Source organism: Spermophilus citellus, assembly GCF_964194105.1.
Source record: "Spermophilus citellus genome assembly, chromosome: 6".
NCBI lineage: Eukaryota > Metazoa > Chordata > Mammalia > Rodentia > Sciuridae > Spermophilus > Spermophilus citellus.
The window spans coordinates 21,769,652-21,787,338 of record NC_138187.1 but is presented as its reverse complement, the minus strand read 5'-3'; the positions used below and the strand labels follow the sequence as shown (position 1 = coordinate 21,787,338).

The following is a 17,687-nucleotide window of genomic DNA, read 5'->3' as shown; positions in this document are numbered from 1 at the left end:
TTCTCATAATTTCTGTCTTATTTTGTGATTCCTGACTTTACTTTATGAAGGCTAAAGGGTTACTGTTTTCACCACAGTAGGTGCTTTTAAGTATTGATTACTGGATTAGAAAGATGTCTATGTTGCCAGCTAAGAGAGATGGCAAATGGGCCAGGCACACAGGTGCACACCTGAAATCCCAGAGACTTGGGAGGCTGAGGCAGGAGGATCTCAAGTCTAGGTCAGCCTTAGCAACTTAGTGAGGCCCTAAGCATTTTAGTGAGACCCTGTCTCAAAATAAAAAGGGGCCAGGGGTTTGGTTCAGTAGCAAAATGTCTGTGGGTTCAATCCCCACTACCCAAGAAAAAAAGAAAAAATAAAAGAGATGTGGTAAATGGTACATTCTCCTGCCCCCAGTATCACTGGGTGATGGCATTGAGCTGCAAAACTCTGTACCATAATGCACACTAATGGGAACTGATGGGAAATACATGTGGCTTGTTCTCTCAGCATGTGTGTGTGTGTGTGTGTGTGTGTGTGTGCCGCGCGCACGCACCTGTGTGCCTTTTACATGTTAGTTGCATTTGGTTATTACTGGTTGTGAATTTGCTTCACTAGACTGTAAACTCCATTCGAAGCATAACCCACGAGTTATTTCTGTAATTTTGTCTCCCCTAACTGCCTAGCACTATTCTATGAACAATGAACAAATGTTGTTAGAATAATGTATGGAAATTAGGCAAAAGATCAAACCTGAGACCAAGAATTCAGATTGATTCCTGAGTTAGCAAGCAAATCAGGATAGTCAAGTGGTATGAATAAAAAACTTTGTCAATCTCAGGTCTAATTTTGGTTCCCCTCCTTACTAGCAGTATGATCCTGGAAATGCTTAGATTCCCTCTTATGACATTTCTTGAAACTGGGATGGTATCCATCAACTAACGAAAATGGCAGCAAAGGATAAAATGAAGCACCAAGTGGTGGCACACACCGGTAATCCCAGGAACTCCGGAGGCAGAGGTAGGAGAGTTGCAAGTTGGAGACTAGCATCAGCAATTTATCCAGACTCTGGGGATGTGGTAAAGCAACCCGGGTTCCATCATCCTTACGGTAAAAATAAGTAAATAAAAAAATATTTAAAAATTTTAAAAAGGCTAGGGATCTTTCTCAATGGTAGAGTACCCCTGGGTTCAATCCCCAGTATGGGGAGTAAAAAAAGAGGAAGAAGAGAAAGGAAGGAAGAAGGAAAGAAGGAATGAAATGAAATGTTTAGTAGGGCGCGGTGGCACACGCCCGTTTTCCAAGAATCAAAGGAGGCCGAGGCAGGAGGATCCCAAATTCGAGACCAGCCTGGGCAACTTAGAGAGTCATAAATAAAGAAAGAAAAATAAAGGGCTGGGGGTTAGCTCAGTGATAGAGCACTTGACTAGCTAGCATAAGAAAGCCCGAGGTCCTGGGTTCAATTTCTTAGAAACACTGCACTAATGGTCCAGCTTCCTGCCCTTATGCATTCGTTGGCTTCGTTCAAACAGGCCGCCTTCTCCAGCAACCAATCAGAATGTTCGATCTTCAGTCGCAGGCCAATGAACAAGAGTAACAGGGAGACGGGGGTGAAAGGGAGTGAAGCCTAGTCTCCGCGCCATTGCACTTTAGGGCAAAAAGGTTAGGAAGCCGGCATGGCGCTCCGGTCAATAAAATCGATAGCTGGAAGCTGTCTGTGTTACAGGCAAAGGCGGTGCAGTAGCAGCGCCGCCATTTTCCCCGAAGGCATCTTCCGGTGCCTTTCACCCAAGTTCGGGCAGGAGTTTCCTGAATAACAGCGAGAGGTTTCCGTTATCCCCGCAGGCGGTCGATTCTGATTCCCTCCGGGCCTTCCCGGCCACGCTCAGCCCCGGGCTGGCGGGGGCTCCTAAATCTCAGGGTCCGTCATCGCCCAGAGGTCCGGGCTGGGAAGGAAAAGGCCGTGGCGCGGCTTTCTCAGGTCCAATGGCGCCACCTTCGGCTCCGCTCCCTGCTCGGGGACAAGGAGAGGCCGGACCTAGTCGGAGAAGGGGAAGGAGGCCAAGGGCCTTGAAGTTTGTGGACGTGGCCGTGTACTTCTCCCCTGAGGAGTGGGGGTGTCTACGGCCCGCACAGAGGGCCCTGTACCGAGACGTGATGCGGGAGACTTACGGCCACCTGGGCTCGCTCGGTGAGGCCAGCCCCACTCCGCTTCCGCGGGGCCTAGAAGGGAAGAAGGAGTGCGGGGGCGGGGGCGGGGGCGGGGGCGGGCAGGGAGATCAGGGTCCTGTCCTGCGACTAGGTTTGTGTCAAGGGTGAGGGCAGACTGTCGGCAGCAGAAGCCGTCGGGTGGATTATCTGAGGATAGCTCTCTGACTTGGTTCTCCTTCTCCAGGATGTGCAGGTCCTAAGCCAGCCCTCATCTCCTGGCTGGAACGAAATACCGACGATTGGGAACCGGCTGCCCTAGATCCGCAGGAGTATCGGAGAGGATTAACAGTCCAGAGGAGTGAGTGAAAAATGCCCATGGAGAGCCTGCAGCCCTCCTATAGTGTTCTAGCCTCTAATGACTTAGTACTGAGTTTTCTTCTGGCTAGGGGTACCCATAATCCATTCTGTGTTGCTGCTACACTTAACTGTGTTCATTTTCAGGGCCTCAGGTTGTTTGTTTGCTTTGCAGTGTTGGGAATTGAACCCAGGGCTTGGTGCATGCTATGCAAGTGATATACCACTGAGCTACATCCTCAGCCCAGGGTCTTGTTTTTGATGGTATGAGGTTGGTCCACAAACAAAGATTATCAAGTCAATTTTCACACTAACCTGCTGTACTCCATTGTGTGTGTGAATGATCAGTGAGCTTCTTAAAATAGCCATTCTCCTGCCTCCTTCCCAGGATCCCTGTTGTGGTCTCCTTTAAATTGGACTCTGACCGAAACACCTTAAATTTCTGTTTTTGGGTTTGGTTGAAGGGACCAAAGGATCTCATGGGGGAACACTGCCTGGGATGCAGCCCAATTCCCCCAACCCCCATGTGAAGCCCAGGGTAGCAGGTGCTCCACCACTGAGCTACATCCCCAGCCCTTTTTATTGTAAGACAGGATCTTCTCAGTTACTGAAGACTCAAACTTGCAATCCCTCTGCCTCAGCATCTGGGAGTAACTAGGTTTACAGACATGCATTGCCTCATCCAGCCTCTTTATGCTTTTATGGCAGTGTGACCCTAAGTGGTGAAAAACATTTCTTCTCAAGATCAAGTAAGGCTCTAGTCAAGCCCATTCAGGTAGAAAGACCCCAGATCTGCCCACAGGGGCAGAAAAAACTGTTTGGGCTGGAGTTTCTGAGCCAGATTCTATAAAGCCACAAGTATTTCTTAAGATTTAGATCTGATCATATTTCCTTATTTAAAAACTTTCAGTTAGTTTTTGCCAAGGTTATCAAATGGCTGTTGTTTATATCTAAGTCATTTGAGGAACTTGGTAAAAGTACAGATACCAACACCCCACCCCAGATGTCCTGATTCTCTCTTGTGGATGTCTACGAGTTTACGTTTCTTTTTTTTTTTTTTAAAGAGAGAGTGAGCGGGGGGGGGGGGAGAGAGAGAGAGAGAGAGAGAGAGAGAGAATTTTTAATATTTATTTTTTAGTTCTCGGCGGACACAACATCTTTGTTGGTATGTGGTGCTGAGGATCGAACCCAGGCTGCACGCATGCCAGGCGAGCGCGCTACCACTTGAGCCACATCCACAGCCCTACATTTCTTTTTTTAATAGCCCCATTGATTTGGATGTGCACCTAGATCTGTGAACCAGTGGGTAAAATATACTCCAAGGACCTTATTAACAAGACTTACAGCACTGGATCTCAAAATGTGGTTCCAGCATTCCAGATTAGCAGCATTACTTGGGAACATGTTAGAAATGCAAATTCTTGGGGCTGGGGATGTGGCTCAAGCGGTAGCGGTAGCGCGTTCGCCTGGCATGCGTGTGGCCCGGGTTCGATCCTCAGCACCACATACCAACAAAGATGTTGTGTCCGCCGAAAACTAAAAAAAATAAATATTAAAATTCTTAAAAAAAAAAAAAAAGAAATGCAAATTCTTGGACCCTTCCATAGTTTAGCTGAATCCAAAATTGGCACAATAAAGTTTGAGAGCCATTCGTTAGAGGGTCTTCTAACCCAGACACTGCCAGTTTACACCTCATTCTGCCTATACTCTTTTGCTACATCCTCAGCCCTTTTTTTTTTTAATATTTATTTTTTGGTTGTAACTTAACACAATATCTTTATTTTTTTATTTTTATGTGGTGCTGAGGATGGAACCCAGGGCCTCCCATGTGCTAGGCAAGCACTCTACTGATGAGCCACAATCCCAGCTCCATCCCCAGCCCTTCTTTTTGTTTGTTTGTTTTAAGAAGGGTCTCACTGAGTTGCTTAGGACCTCACTAGCTGGGGCTGGCACTTGAACTTGCAACTCCTGCCTTAGCTTCCCAAGTTGCTGTGGTTACAGGCATTCCCCAGCAGGGGCATGGGCCTATACTTTTTTATGACTTCACAGCCCCTGTAACACTGGAAGTGGAACCTTGGGACTTCATACTTTTCCTCTGTCTGGTCTGCCATTTTTTATTCCATTACTAATAATATTCTATATTCCATTTTTTCTATAAAATGAACCTTAGAATATATTAAGTAGAAAAAAAAGAAGATGTAATTAATTTTGTATAAAACATGTATGTGTTATCTTTTATGTAAGAAAGGTAAGGGAAGAGAATAATATTGGTACTGCATAAAAAAATACTTGAAGAAGCTACACAGTATGGTTTCTACAATGTAGATGGGGACAAGGAGGGGAGTTAAACTTCTCTGTGTTCCTCTGTGTTACCTTTTCAAAAACATGCAACTACACCCTGGCCTTTAAAAACATTGTTTTTAAAGTCGGCTTAAACTCCTCCAAAAACTCTTCAATGACCTCTCTAAACTGTTTTAGAGGTTTCTATAATACCATCCATATTTCCCTAATAGTATGTCACTCCTGTCTTTGGCATTAACTCTTAAGAACAGGAGCTGAGTTTATGGGTTTGTTGTTGTTTTTAGTTGTAGTTGGACACAATACCTTTATTTTATTTATTAATTTTTATGTGGTGCTGAGGATCTAATCCAGGGCCTGGCTACATGCTAGGCGAGTGCTCTACCTTTCAGTAGAGCCCGAGTCTATGGGTTTTTATAACCTATAACATTGTAAGAACAAGAGCCCAGTATTTCTTAAATTAATTTTTCTCTGTGTCCTTGTAGAAACCAGAAAGAAGAATGGGGAGAAGGAAGTATTCCCACCTAAGGAGGCACCCAGAAAAGGCAAACGGGGGCGGAGACCCAGCAAACCCCGACTGATTCCCAGGCAAACGTCTGGGGGCCCCATCTGCCCGGACTGTGGCTGTACTTTCCCTGATCACCCAGCCCTGGAAAGCCACAAGTGTGCCCAGAATCTGAAAAAGCCTTACCCTTGCCCAGATTGCGGGCGCCGCTTTTCCTACCCATCCCTGCTGGTCAGTCACCGACGGGCACACTCTGGTGAGTGCCCCTATGTTTGTGACCAGTGTGGCAAACGCTTCTCCCAGCGCAAGAACCTTTCTCAGCATCAGGTTATCCACACCGGGGAGAAGCCTTACCACTGCCCTGACTGTGGCCGCTGCTTCCGCAGGAGCCGGTCCTTAGCCAATCACCGGACCACACACACAGGCGAGAAGCCCCACCAGTGCCCTAGCTGTGGGCGTCGCTTTGCCTACCCTTCCCTGCTAGCCATCCACCAGCGCACACACACGGGAGAGAAGCCCTACACCTGCCTGGAATGCAACCGTCGCTTCCGCCAGCGCACCGCCCTAGTCATCCACCAGCGCATCCACACTGGTGAGAAGCCATACCCGTGTCCAGACTGTGAGCGCCGCTTCTCCTCCTCCTCTCGCCTGGTCAGCCACCGGCGCGTGCACTCTGGGGAGCGGCCCTACGCCTGTGAGCACTGTGAAGCCCGCTTCTCCCAGCGCAGTACACTGCTCCAGCACCAGCTCTTGCACACGGGAGAGAAGCCCTACCCTTGCCCTGATTGCGGCCGTGCCTTCCGGCGGAGTGGCTCCCTAGCCATACATCGCAGCACGCACACCGAGGAGAAGCTGCACGCCTGTGACGACTGTGGCCGCCGCTTTGCCTACCCCTCGCTGCTGGCCAGTCACCGGCGGGTACACTCGGGCGAGCGGCCCTATGCCTGTGACCTTTGCTCTAAGCGCTTTGCCCAATGGAGCCACTTGGCTCAGCACCAACTGCTGCACACTGGGGAGAAGCCCTTCCCCTGCCTTGAGTGTGGCCGATGCTTCCGTCAGAGGTGGTCTTTGGCCGTCCACAAATGTAGCCCCAAGATCCAAAACTGTAGCCCTAGATCTGCTATAGGGGGGCCCAGCCAAAGGGGTAATGCGCTTTAGAATGGAAAGGAACTTGTACTTCCTTTCACTTCATGGAGGAATCCAGAGAGGAGTCGTCCTAGGTCACACAGGGCAAAGCAAGAACTAAAATCCAGGCCTTCTGCTTCATATACCTGACCTTTAGTGTATTCTACCACATTGGCTGCCTTACTGTATGTGTCTAAAACAGTCCCATTAGGAGAGGTGACATCATTTTGTTAAATTTTCCAAGCTACCCTATCCTAAAATAATTTATGTGAGCAGATCCCAGGGCTAAAAATCTTCTTCATCTATTTTGAGTGCTGTCGGTTTAGTTTGTGCATACAGGATTACCTGTCCCCTTGCATGCTGTCGGGAAAATCCCATTTATAGGGAGCAGGACCTCTCATACTCTGCCTCTTTCTCCAAACAAGGCCAAAAAGCCCATTTTTTCCACCACTCCTGCCAAGTGATCTACTGCTTGCTTGAAAACCCCCCTTGGGGTAGGGGGCTCACTACCTCACAAGGCAGGTCATTTCATCTATCTGGCAGTCCTTCAAATGATCTAGTTCCTTTTCTTTCTTTCTGATACTGGGGATAGATACCAGGGCAGTTTGCCACTGAGCTACATCCCTAGCACTTTTTTATTTTGAGACAGGGTCTTCCTAAATTGCTGAGGCTGGCCTTGAACTTGAAATCTTCCTGTCTCAGGCTCCCTGAGTAGCAGGGATTATAGATGTAATCCCACACTACCCCTGGCAAAGTTTGTTGAATCCTGTAGGCTGATCTCAAACTTGCAATTCTCACCCTCCTGAGTAGTTGGAATTACAGGCTACTTCACTTTGCCTGACTTGGTCAATCATCCATTAAAGTCAGGGTTTCAATTTCCACTTGTGATCTTTCTCCAGTTTTTTCCCCCCCCAGTATCCCTTTTAAAGGGTCATACAAAAATAAGGCAGTACCCATGGTGTATGCTCTATACCTCTTTTATGTATATATATATTAGTTTTCAATGGGGCTTTATTTATTTACATGTGGTGTTGAGATTTGAACCCAGTGCCTCACATATGCTAGGCAAGCACTCTACCACTGAGTTACAACCCCAGCTCTACATCTTTGGTCTATACTTGTTTTAACAGCTCTAGGTTAATGAGTCTGGGGACAGCTGTTCTGTACCAGGGCTCTCCCGAGCTGCAGACTTCTAAATTCCCTAACCTTTCTTTCTAAATGACATTTGATAAAGTTATCTGGTTCAAGTTGGTATAAGACATAAGCACACTAAGCTTTGGGAGAATGATTTTTTTTTTTTTTTAATTGGGAATTTAACCTAGGGGCCAGGGTGCTTTACCACTGAACTATGTCCTCAGCCTTTTTTTTTTTTTTTTTTTTTTTTTTTTTGAGACAGGGTCTTGGTAAAATTATTTAGGGCCTCACTAAACTGCTGAGGCTGACTTTGAACTTGTAATACTCAACTTTCAGAGTTGCTGGGATTACAGGCATGTACCACCATGTCCAGCAGAAAGACTAATCTGTGATCTAGCAGGTAATAGGGAAAAATGGAACTGGCTTACTATACTTCATCTGGCGGACTTGGATTCACTCCAGGCAGTTAGTGGCTGAAAAATCCAGAACTGGGTCTTATTTCTCCCTGATTCTCATGAGAATCAGCACAGTACCTATGAGGCGTCAGTCAACATTTTTTCATAAACTAAATGAGTCCATTCAAGGAGGGTAGAAAGATAGGTGACTGAACACAAAGAAGAGTCTTATGTAATGTCCATGCCCACCTCTCCTAATCTCCTAAGGGACCATGGCAGCAGTGTGTCTTAATTTTTGATGTCTCCACAGCACCCACCAGAGTAGGTAGGTGCACAGTAAAGCTTTATTAAATGTGAATGAGGCCTACCACTTTGCCTTGGGCAGCTGCACCAAATTGGAATTGCAAACATGACTCATTCCAACAGTTGGAATGGGTCTTTCTCCTACACTGGTTGTTTTTTCCTACAGTCCTGATCTTCGCTCCAGATTGGGGGAGCAGCTGGGAAACACAGTGTTTTGTAATTACCTCTGTTCAGGTCTTTAGCAAGTTGCATTGTAACTGTCTTGTTTCTCCTTGGATGATGAGCTGCCCAGTGGGCAGGGGTCATATCAGATTTGAACTCATTAAAATATTTGATGAATTAATTATGTTCATTGTGGAATTACTGTTTATAAAATGTAAATCTAATTCCTTAAGAAATCCACTGTTCCAATGGATATCCAGCCTTCCAGACCAGGAGACCTGCCCTGCCCTGCCCTAGCAGAGACCAACTGAAATGGCTGTTGAGTCTCCTGTGTTAAAACCAGCTCTTTTCCCTACCTATTATCACCAGGCTAGTCCAAGTATTTCCTCATGTAGGAAGCTTATTTATGTTAGGGCTTGAATCCAGGGCTTATAGTTGCTAGTCAAGTACTTAACCACTGAGCTGCGCCTCCAACCCTTTTGTTTTTAACTTTAGACAGGCTTGCTTTCTTCCTCTCTAGCCTCCAGGGTAGCTGGGATCATAAAGCCTGTGCTACCATGCCTGGTGGAACTTCCTTTGAGCCTGGATAGTAATTCACAAAACTTGGGATCCATCAATAGCTAAATTCCATCATGTGGTTTGTGGAGAACAGAAAGAGCAACTTCCTAGACTCCCTAAGACACTTCTGTCCCAGGGTCCTTTCCAGCTGTGACCTGAACTTATTCAGCATGTGATCCTTCTAATAAATTTCTTTCTCTGTTTAAGATAGTTTGAGTTTCTCTTACTTGCAAGCAAAATAATTAACTATATGGGTTAACCTCCCTTCTGCCTTCATGCCTATATGTAAACTGTAAATGAAAAAAATCACTGTGCTGTTGACAGAAGCCAGAATTCCTTTCCGGATCTCCAACCTCAATTGATTTTCTAGTATTTATATCTTCCAGATATTAACCACCAGTAAGTGTTGAACAGGAACTCCTTCATCCCGACTCTAAATTTGCCAGTGTAAGTACCCAATCAGATTTACTTGCTTTCATGTCATCTCAGGGCAAGTTCCTCATATGCAATGCTACTTGACATAGCTGTGCCTATTCCAAAGCTCAGACTTTACTCCATCTATTATTCTCTCTCTTTTTTTTTAAAGAGAGAGAGAGACAGAGAAAGAGAGAGAGAGAGAGAATTTTAATATTTATTTATTTTTTTTTAGTTTTCAGTGGACACAACATCTTTGTTTGTATGTGGTGCTGAGGATCGAACCCGGGCCGCACGCATGCCAGGCCAGCGCTCTACCGCTTGAGCCACAACCCCAGCCCCCTCTTTTTTCTTTAGACTTATAGTTTCAGAGTTCCTCTCATCTTGACACACACAGTCCAGCTCTATAAACACGCTAAGATCTGTCTTTAAAATATTAAAGAACTTTCTTCAGGCCTTTGTTTTCATCTCCTATTTTCACCTAATTTCTCTTTCTTCCCCTCCTTATTCCTTCCTTTGGTTGAATTCAGGGATCACTACTACCATGGTACATCCCCAGTCCTTTATATTTATTTATTTTTTAAATTTTGAGACAGGGCCTTGCAAAATTGCTGAGGCTGGTCTTGAACTTGTGATCCTCCTGCCTCACCCTCCCAAGTTGCTGGGGTTACAGGTGCGCACTATCACACTGGGCTTCACCTCAATTTCTTGCAGCAACAACCTACACTCATGTGTCCACTTCTGGTTATTCTTTGACCTACTGCAATATTGTTAATTGATCAAGTTTTTGTTTTTCTGGTACCAGGGATTGAACCCAGGGCTACTTAGCCACTGAGCCACATCCCCAGCCCTTTTTAAGATTTTTTTTCAATTAGAGACAGGTCTTACTAAGTTGTTTAGGGCCTTCTAAGTTGCTACGGCAGGCTCTGAACTTGCAGTTCTGCTGCCTCAGCCTCTAATAGCCGCTGGGATTACAGGCATGCACCACCACACCTGGCTTGATTTGAGATTTTATGGTGTGCAATGTACTGTATTAAGCACTTGGTATGCATTCTGATCTCATGCTTACAAGAACCCCATGAGGTAGGTGTTAGGCGATACTTCCCCATGGGTCCCTCATGTTCCTTCACATTCTGGTGAATATACCTAAAATGCAAGACTCTGCCCTCCACAAATTCTCACACTTAAGCTAATTCACTGACCTAGATAGGATCTCACTAAGAGGCTCTATCTCAAAAAGACTAGGAATGTAGCTCAGTGGTACAGCACCCCTGGGTTCAATCCCCAGTAACACAAAATAAATATAACATTTAAATAAATAAGCAAACAACTCTACGCAGGCCGTTTTCTCAGAGTTGTGTTTGTAGTAGGCAATCTTGAGGGATGCATAATGTCTCCAAATGGGGAAAAGAGCAGTTTACTCACCACTTACTATAAAATATTAGGTCCCAAGCTCCTTGTTTTCCCCCTGTAATTCAATTTCCTGTATGCCTCACATTCATCTGGTCCCCTCCATATTGGCTCTGGGGGACTTGGGAGAATGCAAACAAGTAACCAAGGCATATGTGCTTGTGTTACTTGAGACTTGAATTATAAGGTCTCTTTATCTCTGACCCAGATATCTCTTGTTTTCTACCAATATCCATGAAACAATAACTAATTTATTAACTTGTAAGGAGACCTCAAATTCCAGACCTGATAGTAGATATTATTTTCCTTTAATATCCAATTGGATGGATAGATAGAAGAGATTCATTAGGGGAACTGGCTTATATGATAAGGAGGCTAAGAAGTCCAACCATAGGCCCTCTGCAAATTGGAGGCCATGGAATGCCAAAAGGATGGCTCAGTCCCAGCCCTAAGGCATGAGAACATGAAGGTGGGGGGGGGGTCACTGATGTAAGTCCTGAAGTCCAAAACTGGAGATCCTAGAATTCTAATGCCCCAGGGCAGGAGAAAAGCATTTACCAATTCCAGGAGAAAGAGACCTTTGACTTTTTGTCCTCTCTGGGCCTCCAGCTGATTGGATAGTGCCTACCCACAATGAGCATGATCTTCCCCACTTAGTTCATTCAGACCCACACACCAATCTCCTCTGGAACTCCCTTCAGACATGCCAAAAAATAATGCTTTAGCAGTTCTCTAGGCATTCCTTAATTCAGTGAAATTGACACCTAAAGTTAACCATCACAAGTCCAGCCCTTGCCAATTTGGTATCTCCCAATAAATAATGAGGTAGTCGTTCTATCCAAGATTATGCAACTGTTTTATATACAACAAAAAGCGCACTACTCTATCTTCCCTCAAAGGGAAAGTAAAGTCTTTGGGTAATGTTTATTCTTCTCCTGATATCTTTTATCTTAAATACTATGATATAAATTAACAACCCTTAAGCACTGAAACAAACCCAACAAATCTTTTTTTTTTTTTTTTTTTTTAATTTTTTGGTACTAGGAATTGAACTCAGGGGCACTTGATCACTGAGCCACATCCCCAGCCCTATTTTGTATTTTATTTAGAGACAGGGTCTCACTGAGTTGCTTAGGGCCTTGCTTTTGCCAAGGCTGGCTTTGAACTCCGGGTCCTCCTGCCTCAGCCTCCTGAGCTGCTGGGATTACAGGTGTGCGCCATTATGCTTGGCTCCAATAAATCTTACTGTTACACAATAAAATAATGAGAGGAATTGAAAACAAAGATACTGCTTAACATATGAAAACACAAATTCTTAACAGTGTAAGAAAATACTCTTGATAATCACAGTCCTCATTTCTGAAACTAGTCACAATTTATATATGCCCCCAAGTGCTGGAGATGGAATGTAGTTTCATAAACATTCAGTAAGTGCTCTACCACTGAGCTACACCCCAGCCCCACAGCTACCCTCTACTACCATATTGTACTCCATTTACCTTCAGTAAGCACCTCAGCTAGTCATGTTTCTTACCTTCCTGAGTGGTCCAAATCTTCATTCCAGATGTCTTGGCTATTTGTAGTCTTGCTTTGAATTGGGTTTTAATTTCCCCTTGATCTTAATCACAGGGCATAGTAATACTAGGAGACGCTTTAAAGGATTACCTACATTCCAGACATATTCTTCCTTACCTCCATTGTGGAGGACCAGTCCAATTTCCCCTTGGTAGTCGGGATAAGTGACCCCAGCCAACTTAACCTTTGACTCAGAGGCATGAGGAACCCAAAGTGACCTGATAGCTGTCTTAACTTCCAGTTCAATGTGTCTCCTGGTGGAAGAATCCCCACTCTGGCATTAAGACCTCTAGGCCAGAAGGACATGCTACAGAAGCAGGAAGCAAAAAATTACTTGGTCACTACAGATAATGGTGAATTATGTCACTCCCATTTGTATCCCTTGGTTCCTGGATTTGTGAATCCTGGCTATGGGAATACTATAGTACTGTATACATAGTCCCCAGCTTATAATGACTCAACTTTCGATTTTTCAATTTTACAATGGTGCAAAAGCAGCATTATGAATTCAGTAGAATCCATATTTCAAATTTCAAATATTGATTTTTCCCAGGCTAGCAATGTGCAGTGTGATACCCTTGTCATAATGCTGGACAGTAGAAGCAAGTCACTACTCCCGGTCAGCGACATGATCATGAAGGTAAGTAAACCAACAATAGTCTCTAATGATAGTACTGTGTTGCTAAGTCATGATATTTAGAATGTTAATTATATTAAATGTACTTTCAATTTGATATTTTCAATTTACAATGGGTTTATTAGGATATAGCCCTATCATAAGTCCAGAAGCCTCTATGTTGGATGCTGATCTGGAACAAACACAGGCTTTAGAAGAATCTTGCCCCAGCCCTGCAAAGTATTGTCACTTACCTGGTGATGTGACCCTTAAAAGAGCCATTCCACTACTCCAGATGCTTCAAGATGATGAAGATCATGTTAGGACCAGTGAATCCACAAGCATGAGGCAATTATCTCACTTTTTTTGGCTACAAAGTGTGTTCCTTGATCAAAAGCAATGCTATGTGTAACACCATGGTAGTGGATAAAGCATTCTGTGAATCCACAGATGTAGTTTTGGCAGAAACATTGTTTTGGCTGGATAGTCAGGGACTTAGAAGGAACAAGATTGGAAAACTGGTGACAAAGAATTTGACAGAAGTATGTAGATTGATCTCTCTAAGGCAAAGGATGTGTCCTGTGTGAATGCTCACCAAAGGATGACTTTTAGTAGTAATCAGGTGGATAGGATGAACTGTCTAATTCATACTAGTCAGTTTTTTCCCCCCAACTTTGTCATCACCAAATGGCCTTGTGAACTAAGTGACCATGGTGGCAGGGATGAAGATGCACTAAGCAACATGGACTTCCATTTACCAAGGCCAACCTGGCTATGTCACCAACTGAGTGCTCAATCTGCTGGTAGAAGTAACAAAACACTGAACCTCTGATGTGACACCATAAGTCTCTGGGGTGACCAGTCAGCTAACTGGTGGCAGGTCGATTACATTGTACTGCTTCTGTTTTGGCAGGGGTAGTATTTTGTCATTATTGGAATAGACACTCCAGATATAATTTGCCTTCTGCACACAATTCAGAAGCAGAAACTATGAGATTTGGGGATATTTCTTTATGTAACTTCTTTGTTCCTTCAGGATCTGCTTGGGCCTGATCATGTATGAATTTGATAACGGACTGCTTCTGTACATGCCCATCTGCTACTGGAGTCCTGGGCCAGAGGCCAGACTCTAGGGGTTGCGAAACCAGGTCTAGCCACTTGTCCAGAGAACCAAACAAAAAAGATAATGGTGAAAAGCAGGAAAAGAACTTTAAACAATATGGCCATATTGAGATGGCAAAGTGAGATCCATCATCTTAGCCCCGTCTTCAGCGTGCTGACAGAAGCTTAAGTTTAAATAGAGGAAGAATTGAGGTGAGGTAAAAGGTATGCATAATTAAGCAGTCTTAGACTGTTGTCTGGGCTGATCACTATTACAGTTTTGGTTCTGTGATGTGCTCTGGAGTTCTTACTGCTTGAGAAGACAATTTCTACTTGTTGTTCAGAATATTTATCTACCAGACTTGTCATCAAGTACAATTCAGTTCCCATGGAATGAAATGATTGTTCCTGTTTAGGATGGCAGTCTCACGGTGGGGTAATTTGTCTATAAGATTCTGTTGTTCCTGGAAGGTGTAGAACAATCACTGAAGATTTCTAGGCACCACTCCAGGAATCTGAAACAGGATGTTATATAAGCCGACAGTTGCATGTCCCTGAAAATCTCATCTCAGGGGGGCAAACTGGTTAGGTAAACTTAGGGCTAATAGACCCTATATTACTAGTTTTTAGGTCAACACTCCATAAAGAGTCAGTGCTTTTAGGAAAGGCAACTTCAAGTCCCTGTTGAACAACTTTCTTGGCTTGGTGGGTCAAATAACACCCAGTTCATGATGGGCAGTTCAGGTTGCATGGTAACTTGGTAGCCCATGGTCAAGCACTCAGTTTCTACCAAGGTCCAGTAGGCCAAGAGCTGTCTTTTAAAAGGAGAGTAGTTATCTGCAGATGATGGCAGGCTCTTGCTCCCAAATCCTAAGGATCTGACTATAATTCACCCATAGAGACCTACCAAAGGATCCAAATAACTGGAGTCTGCCAGTAACACCTCAAGTGTTAGCAACAAGTACTATTGGATCTGCTGGATCTATGGCTGAAGTGGCAGAGTAGCTTACACAGCAGTTTGGACCTGTTGCAGCTGTCTCCAGTTCTCCACTTAAAACTAGTAATTTTTAGGTCACCTGATAGAAGGGCCACAGTAGCACATCAAAATGGGAAGAGTATTGCCTCCAAAATCCAAACTAGGCACTGTACCTTCTTCTCAGTTGTATAAACCCTTTGAAGGGATATCTTTCTTCTTTCTTTTGTAGTGCTGGGAATCAAACCCAGGGCCTCATGTGTTCCAGGAAGCACCCTACAACTAAGCCACATTCTACGCCATTGGACCCCTAGAAATCTCACTGATATAGACAGCCCCTGAATTTTAGTCTGATTTATTTCCCATTTTCTGATATACAAATGTCTTACCAATAAGTTCAGAGTACTTGTTATTCATGCTCACTAGGTCCAATCAAAATAATATCATTAATGTAATGGATGAGTGTGATACCTTGTAGAAGGGAAATGCAATCAAGATGTCTGAAAACTAAATTGTGATACACAGCTGGAGAGTTGATACAGAGTAAGACAGTGAAGATGTATTGCTGGATTTGCCAACTAAAAGTAAACTGCTTCTGATGGGCCTTATGGACAGGGATGGCAAAAAAGTCACTTGCCACATCGATAGCTGCATTCCAAGTACCAAAAATATGTTAATTTGCTCAAGCAATGAAACCACATCTGATACTGCAGTTGCAATTGGTGTCATCTACTGCTTAAGCTCACAATGATCCATTCATTCTATAGTATCCACATGTCTTCCACAGAGGCAAAGTAGGAATGGGGATATGGTGGGAATCTCAATCCTTGCATCTTTCAAGTCCTTGATCACGACAATAATCTTTGCAATTTCCCATTTTCTTAGGTAGAGGCATTTCTAATAATTTCCATTTGGCTTTTCCTAATTAATGTTAGTCAGCTTTTTGTCACTGGAGAAAATACTGGAGAAAAATAATATATAGGAGGAAAAGTTATTTTGGTTCACAATTTCAGAAGTTTCAGTCTGTTGTCCCCAGTTCCACTGCTTTGATCCTGGGGCAAGGCAGAACATGATGGCAGAAGGGTGTGACAGGTAGCCAGCTCCTGGTAGCCAGGAAGGCAGGGGGTGGAGGAGGAATGATATAGGGGCAGGATATAGTTCTCAAAGGCATACCCCCAGTGACCTATTTCTTCCAATGATGCCCTGCCTGCCTCCACCACCTCCTAGTAGTCCCCTTAGTTTATTAATCAGATGGATTAATCCACTGTTAAGTTGAAAGTCCTCCTGATCTAATCATTTCCTAAAAGCCCCTGAACATCACAACATGGAGGACCAAGCCTTCAACATATGAATCTTTGGGGAACACTTATAATACCCACCTCACTCCAAAGGTTAGGGAACCAATGTGGGGATCTGCCAGCTACTAAGTACATCAATTCCAATTATGTACTCTGGAACTGGGGAAATGATTAAAGGAGGGGTTCAGGACCCTCTGTGAGTTGGATCTATTAGCTCCTACTCTAACTGGAGAGCTACAGTGATGTTTTGGGTCTCCTGGAATCAGTGTCCATTCAGAGCCAGTGTTCACTAATTCCCCCCAAAAGGCCTTTTTATTTCTGTTTACCCAATGTACAGTTACACTCATAAAAGGCTGTAAGTCCCTTTGGAGAAGGATGGGAGGAAGATTAATAGTATAAGTTTTTAGTAATATACCAGGGTCCTTTCTGGATGCAAGCTGGCCTACACCTCATTCAAGGGGAAAATTGACTTAAGGGCCATGATTCTGTTTTTATATTTATTTTATTTTTTCAAGGTATTTTTTTTATCACATTTACTATGTTTCCCTACTATTTATATCACATTCAGTAGGGCTCATTTATGTATAATTAAAAGCTTCTCATTTTATCAGGCATCTCAATGTGCATAGCACATGTATCACATTATTGATTGGCACTTGTTAAAACTATTGACGGATTCTGAAAACAGTGAAAAGTATGGAAACCTCAAATCCCTATCACAGCAACTTGAAAACTGCAATATTTCAAAGGTTCAATTACATTGTTAGATGCATAGCAAATGATTATACATACAAGTGGTAAGGATGATCAAACTTTGCACTTCAGACGTGCTTGTTTTCCTGATTCAAGTTAGACTCTTCTTGTTCACCCGACCTGAAAATTTTCTAGTTATACAAATGAGGTAAGAATTTAGTAGCCTTCCTATCTATTTTACTTCTAAGAACACCATGAGTTCCTAGGAACAAGCAGCCAACATCACAGATCTACAGTAATCAGACTATTCTAATTGTTACTTTGCCTCTACTTTCTTTTTTTTTTTTTTTTTTTTAAAGAGAGAGAGAGAATTTTTTTAATATTTATTTTTTAGTTCTCGGCGGACACAACATCCTTGTTGGTATGTGGTGCTGAGGATCGAACCCAGGCCGCGCACATGCCAAGCGAGCGCCCTTACCGCTTGAGCCACATCCCCAGCCCTGCCTCTACTTTCTGTTACAATACCTTTGTTCATCTTGCATTTGATGGTTGAGTGCTGTCACTTGGTTCCTGCCTTGCTAGGATCTAATTATTCCCAATGCATTTAAGTTGTCCAATTGAGTTACTGTGGTTCCCATTGTAA

At 43.8% G+C, this 17,687-nt stretch overlaps 1 protein-coding gene across 1 annotated transcript; it reads left to right on the top strand.

Moving 5' to 3' along the window:
• The first annotated feature begins 1,372 nt into the window (after positions 1-1,372).
• On the top strand, positions 1,373-7,871 carry ZNF689 (zinc finger protein 689). Its single transcript, XM_081297650.1, has 3 exons — positions 1,373-2,170; positions 2,375-2,488; positions 5,268-7,871. The coding sequence occupies exons 1-3, from the start codon at positions 1,966-1,968 to the stop codon at positions 6,443-6,445; spliced, it is 1,497 nt and encodes a 498-aa protein (XP_081153776.1). The 5' UTR covers positions 1,373-1,965; the 3' UTR covers positions 6,446-7,871.
• The last annotated feature ends 9,816 nt before the right edge of the window (positions 7,872-17,687 follow it).

Excerpts from the sequence above, each read along its gene's own strand:
- ZNF689 (XM_081297650.1), top strand. The coding sequence starts at position 1,966 with ATGGCGCCACCTTCGGCTCCGCTCCCTGCTCGGGGACAAGGAGAGGCC. Across the intron at positions 2,171-2,374 it reads CGGCCACCTGGGCTCGCTCG|GATGTGCAGGTCCTAAGCCA; the intron begins GTGAGGCCAGCC and ends CTCCTTCTCCAG. Across the intron at positions 2,489-5,267 it reads AGGATTAACAGTCCAGAGGA|AAACCAGAAAGAAGAATGGG; the intron begins GTGAGTGAAAAA and ends GTGTCCTTGTAG.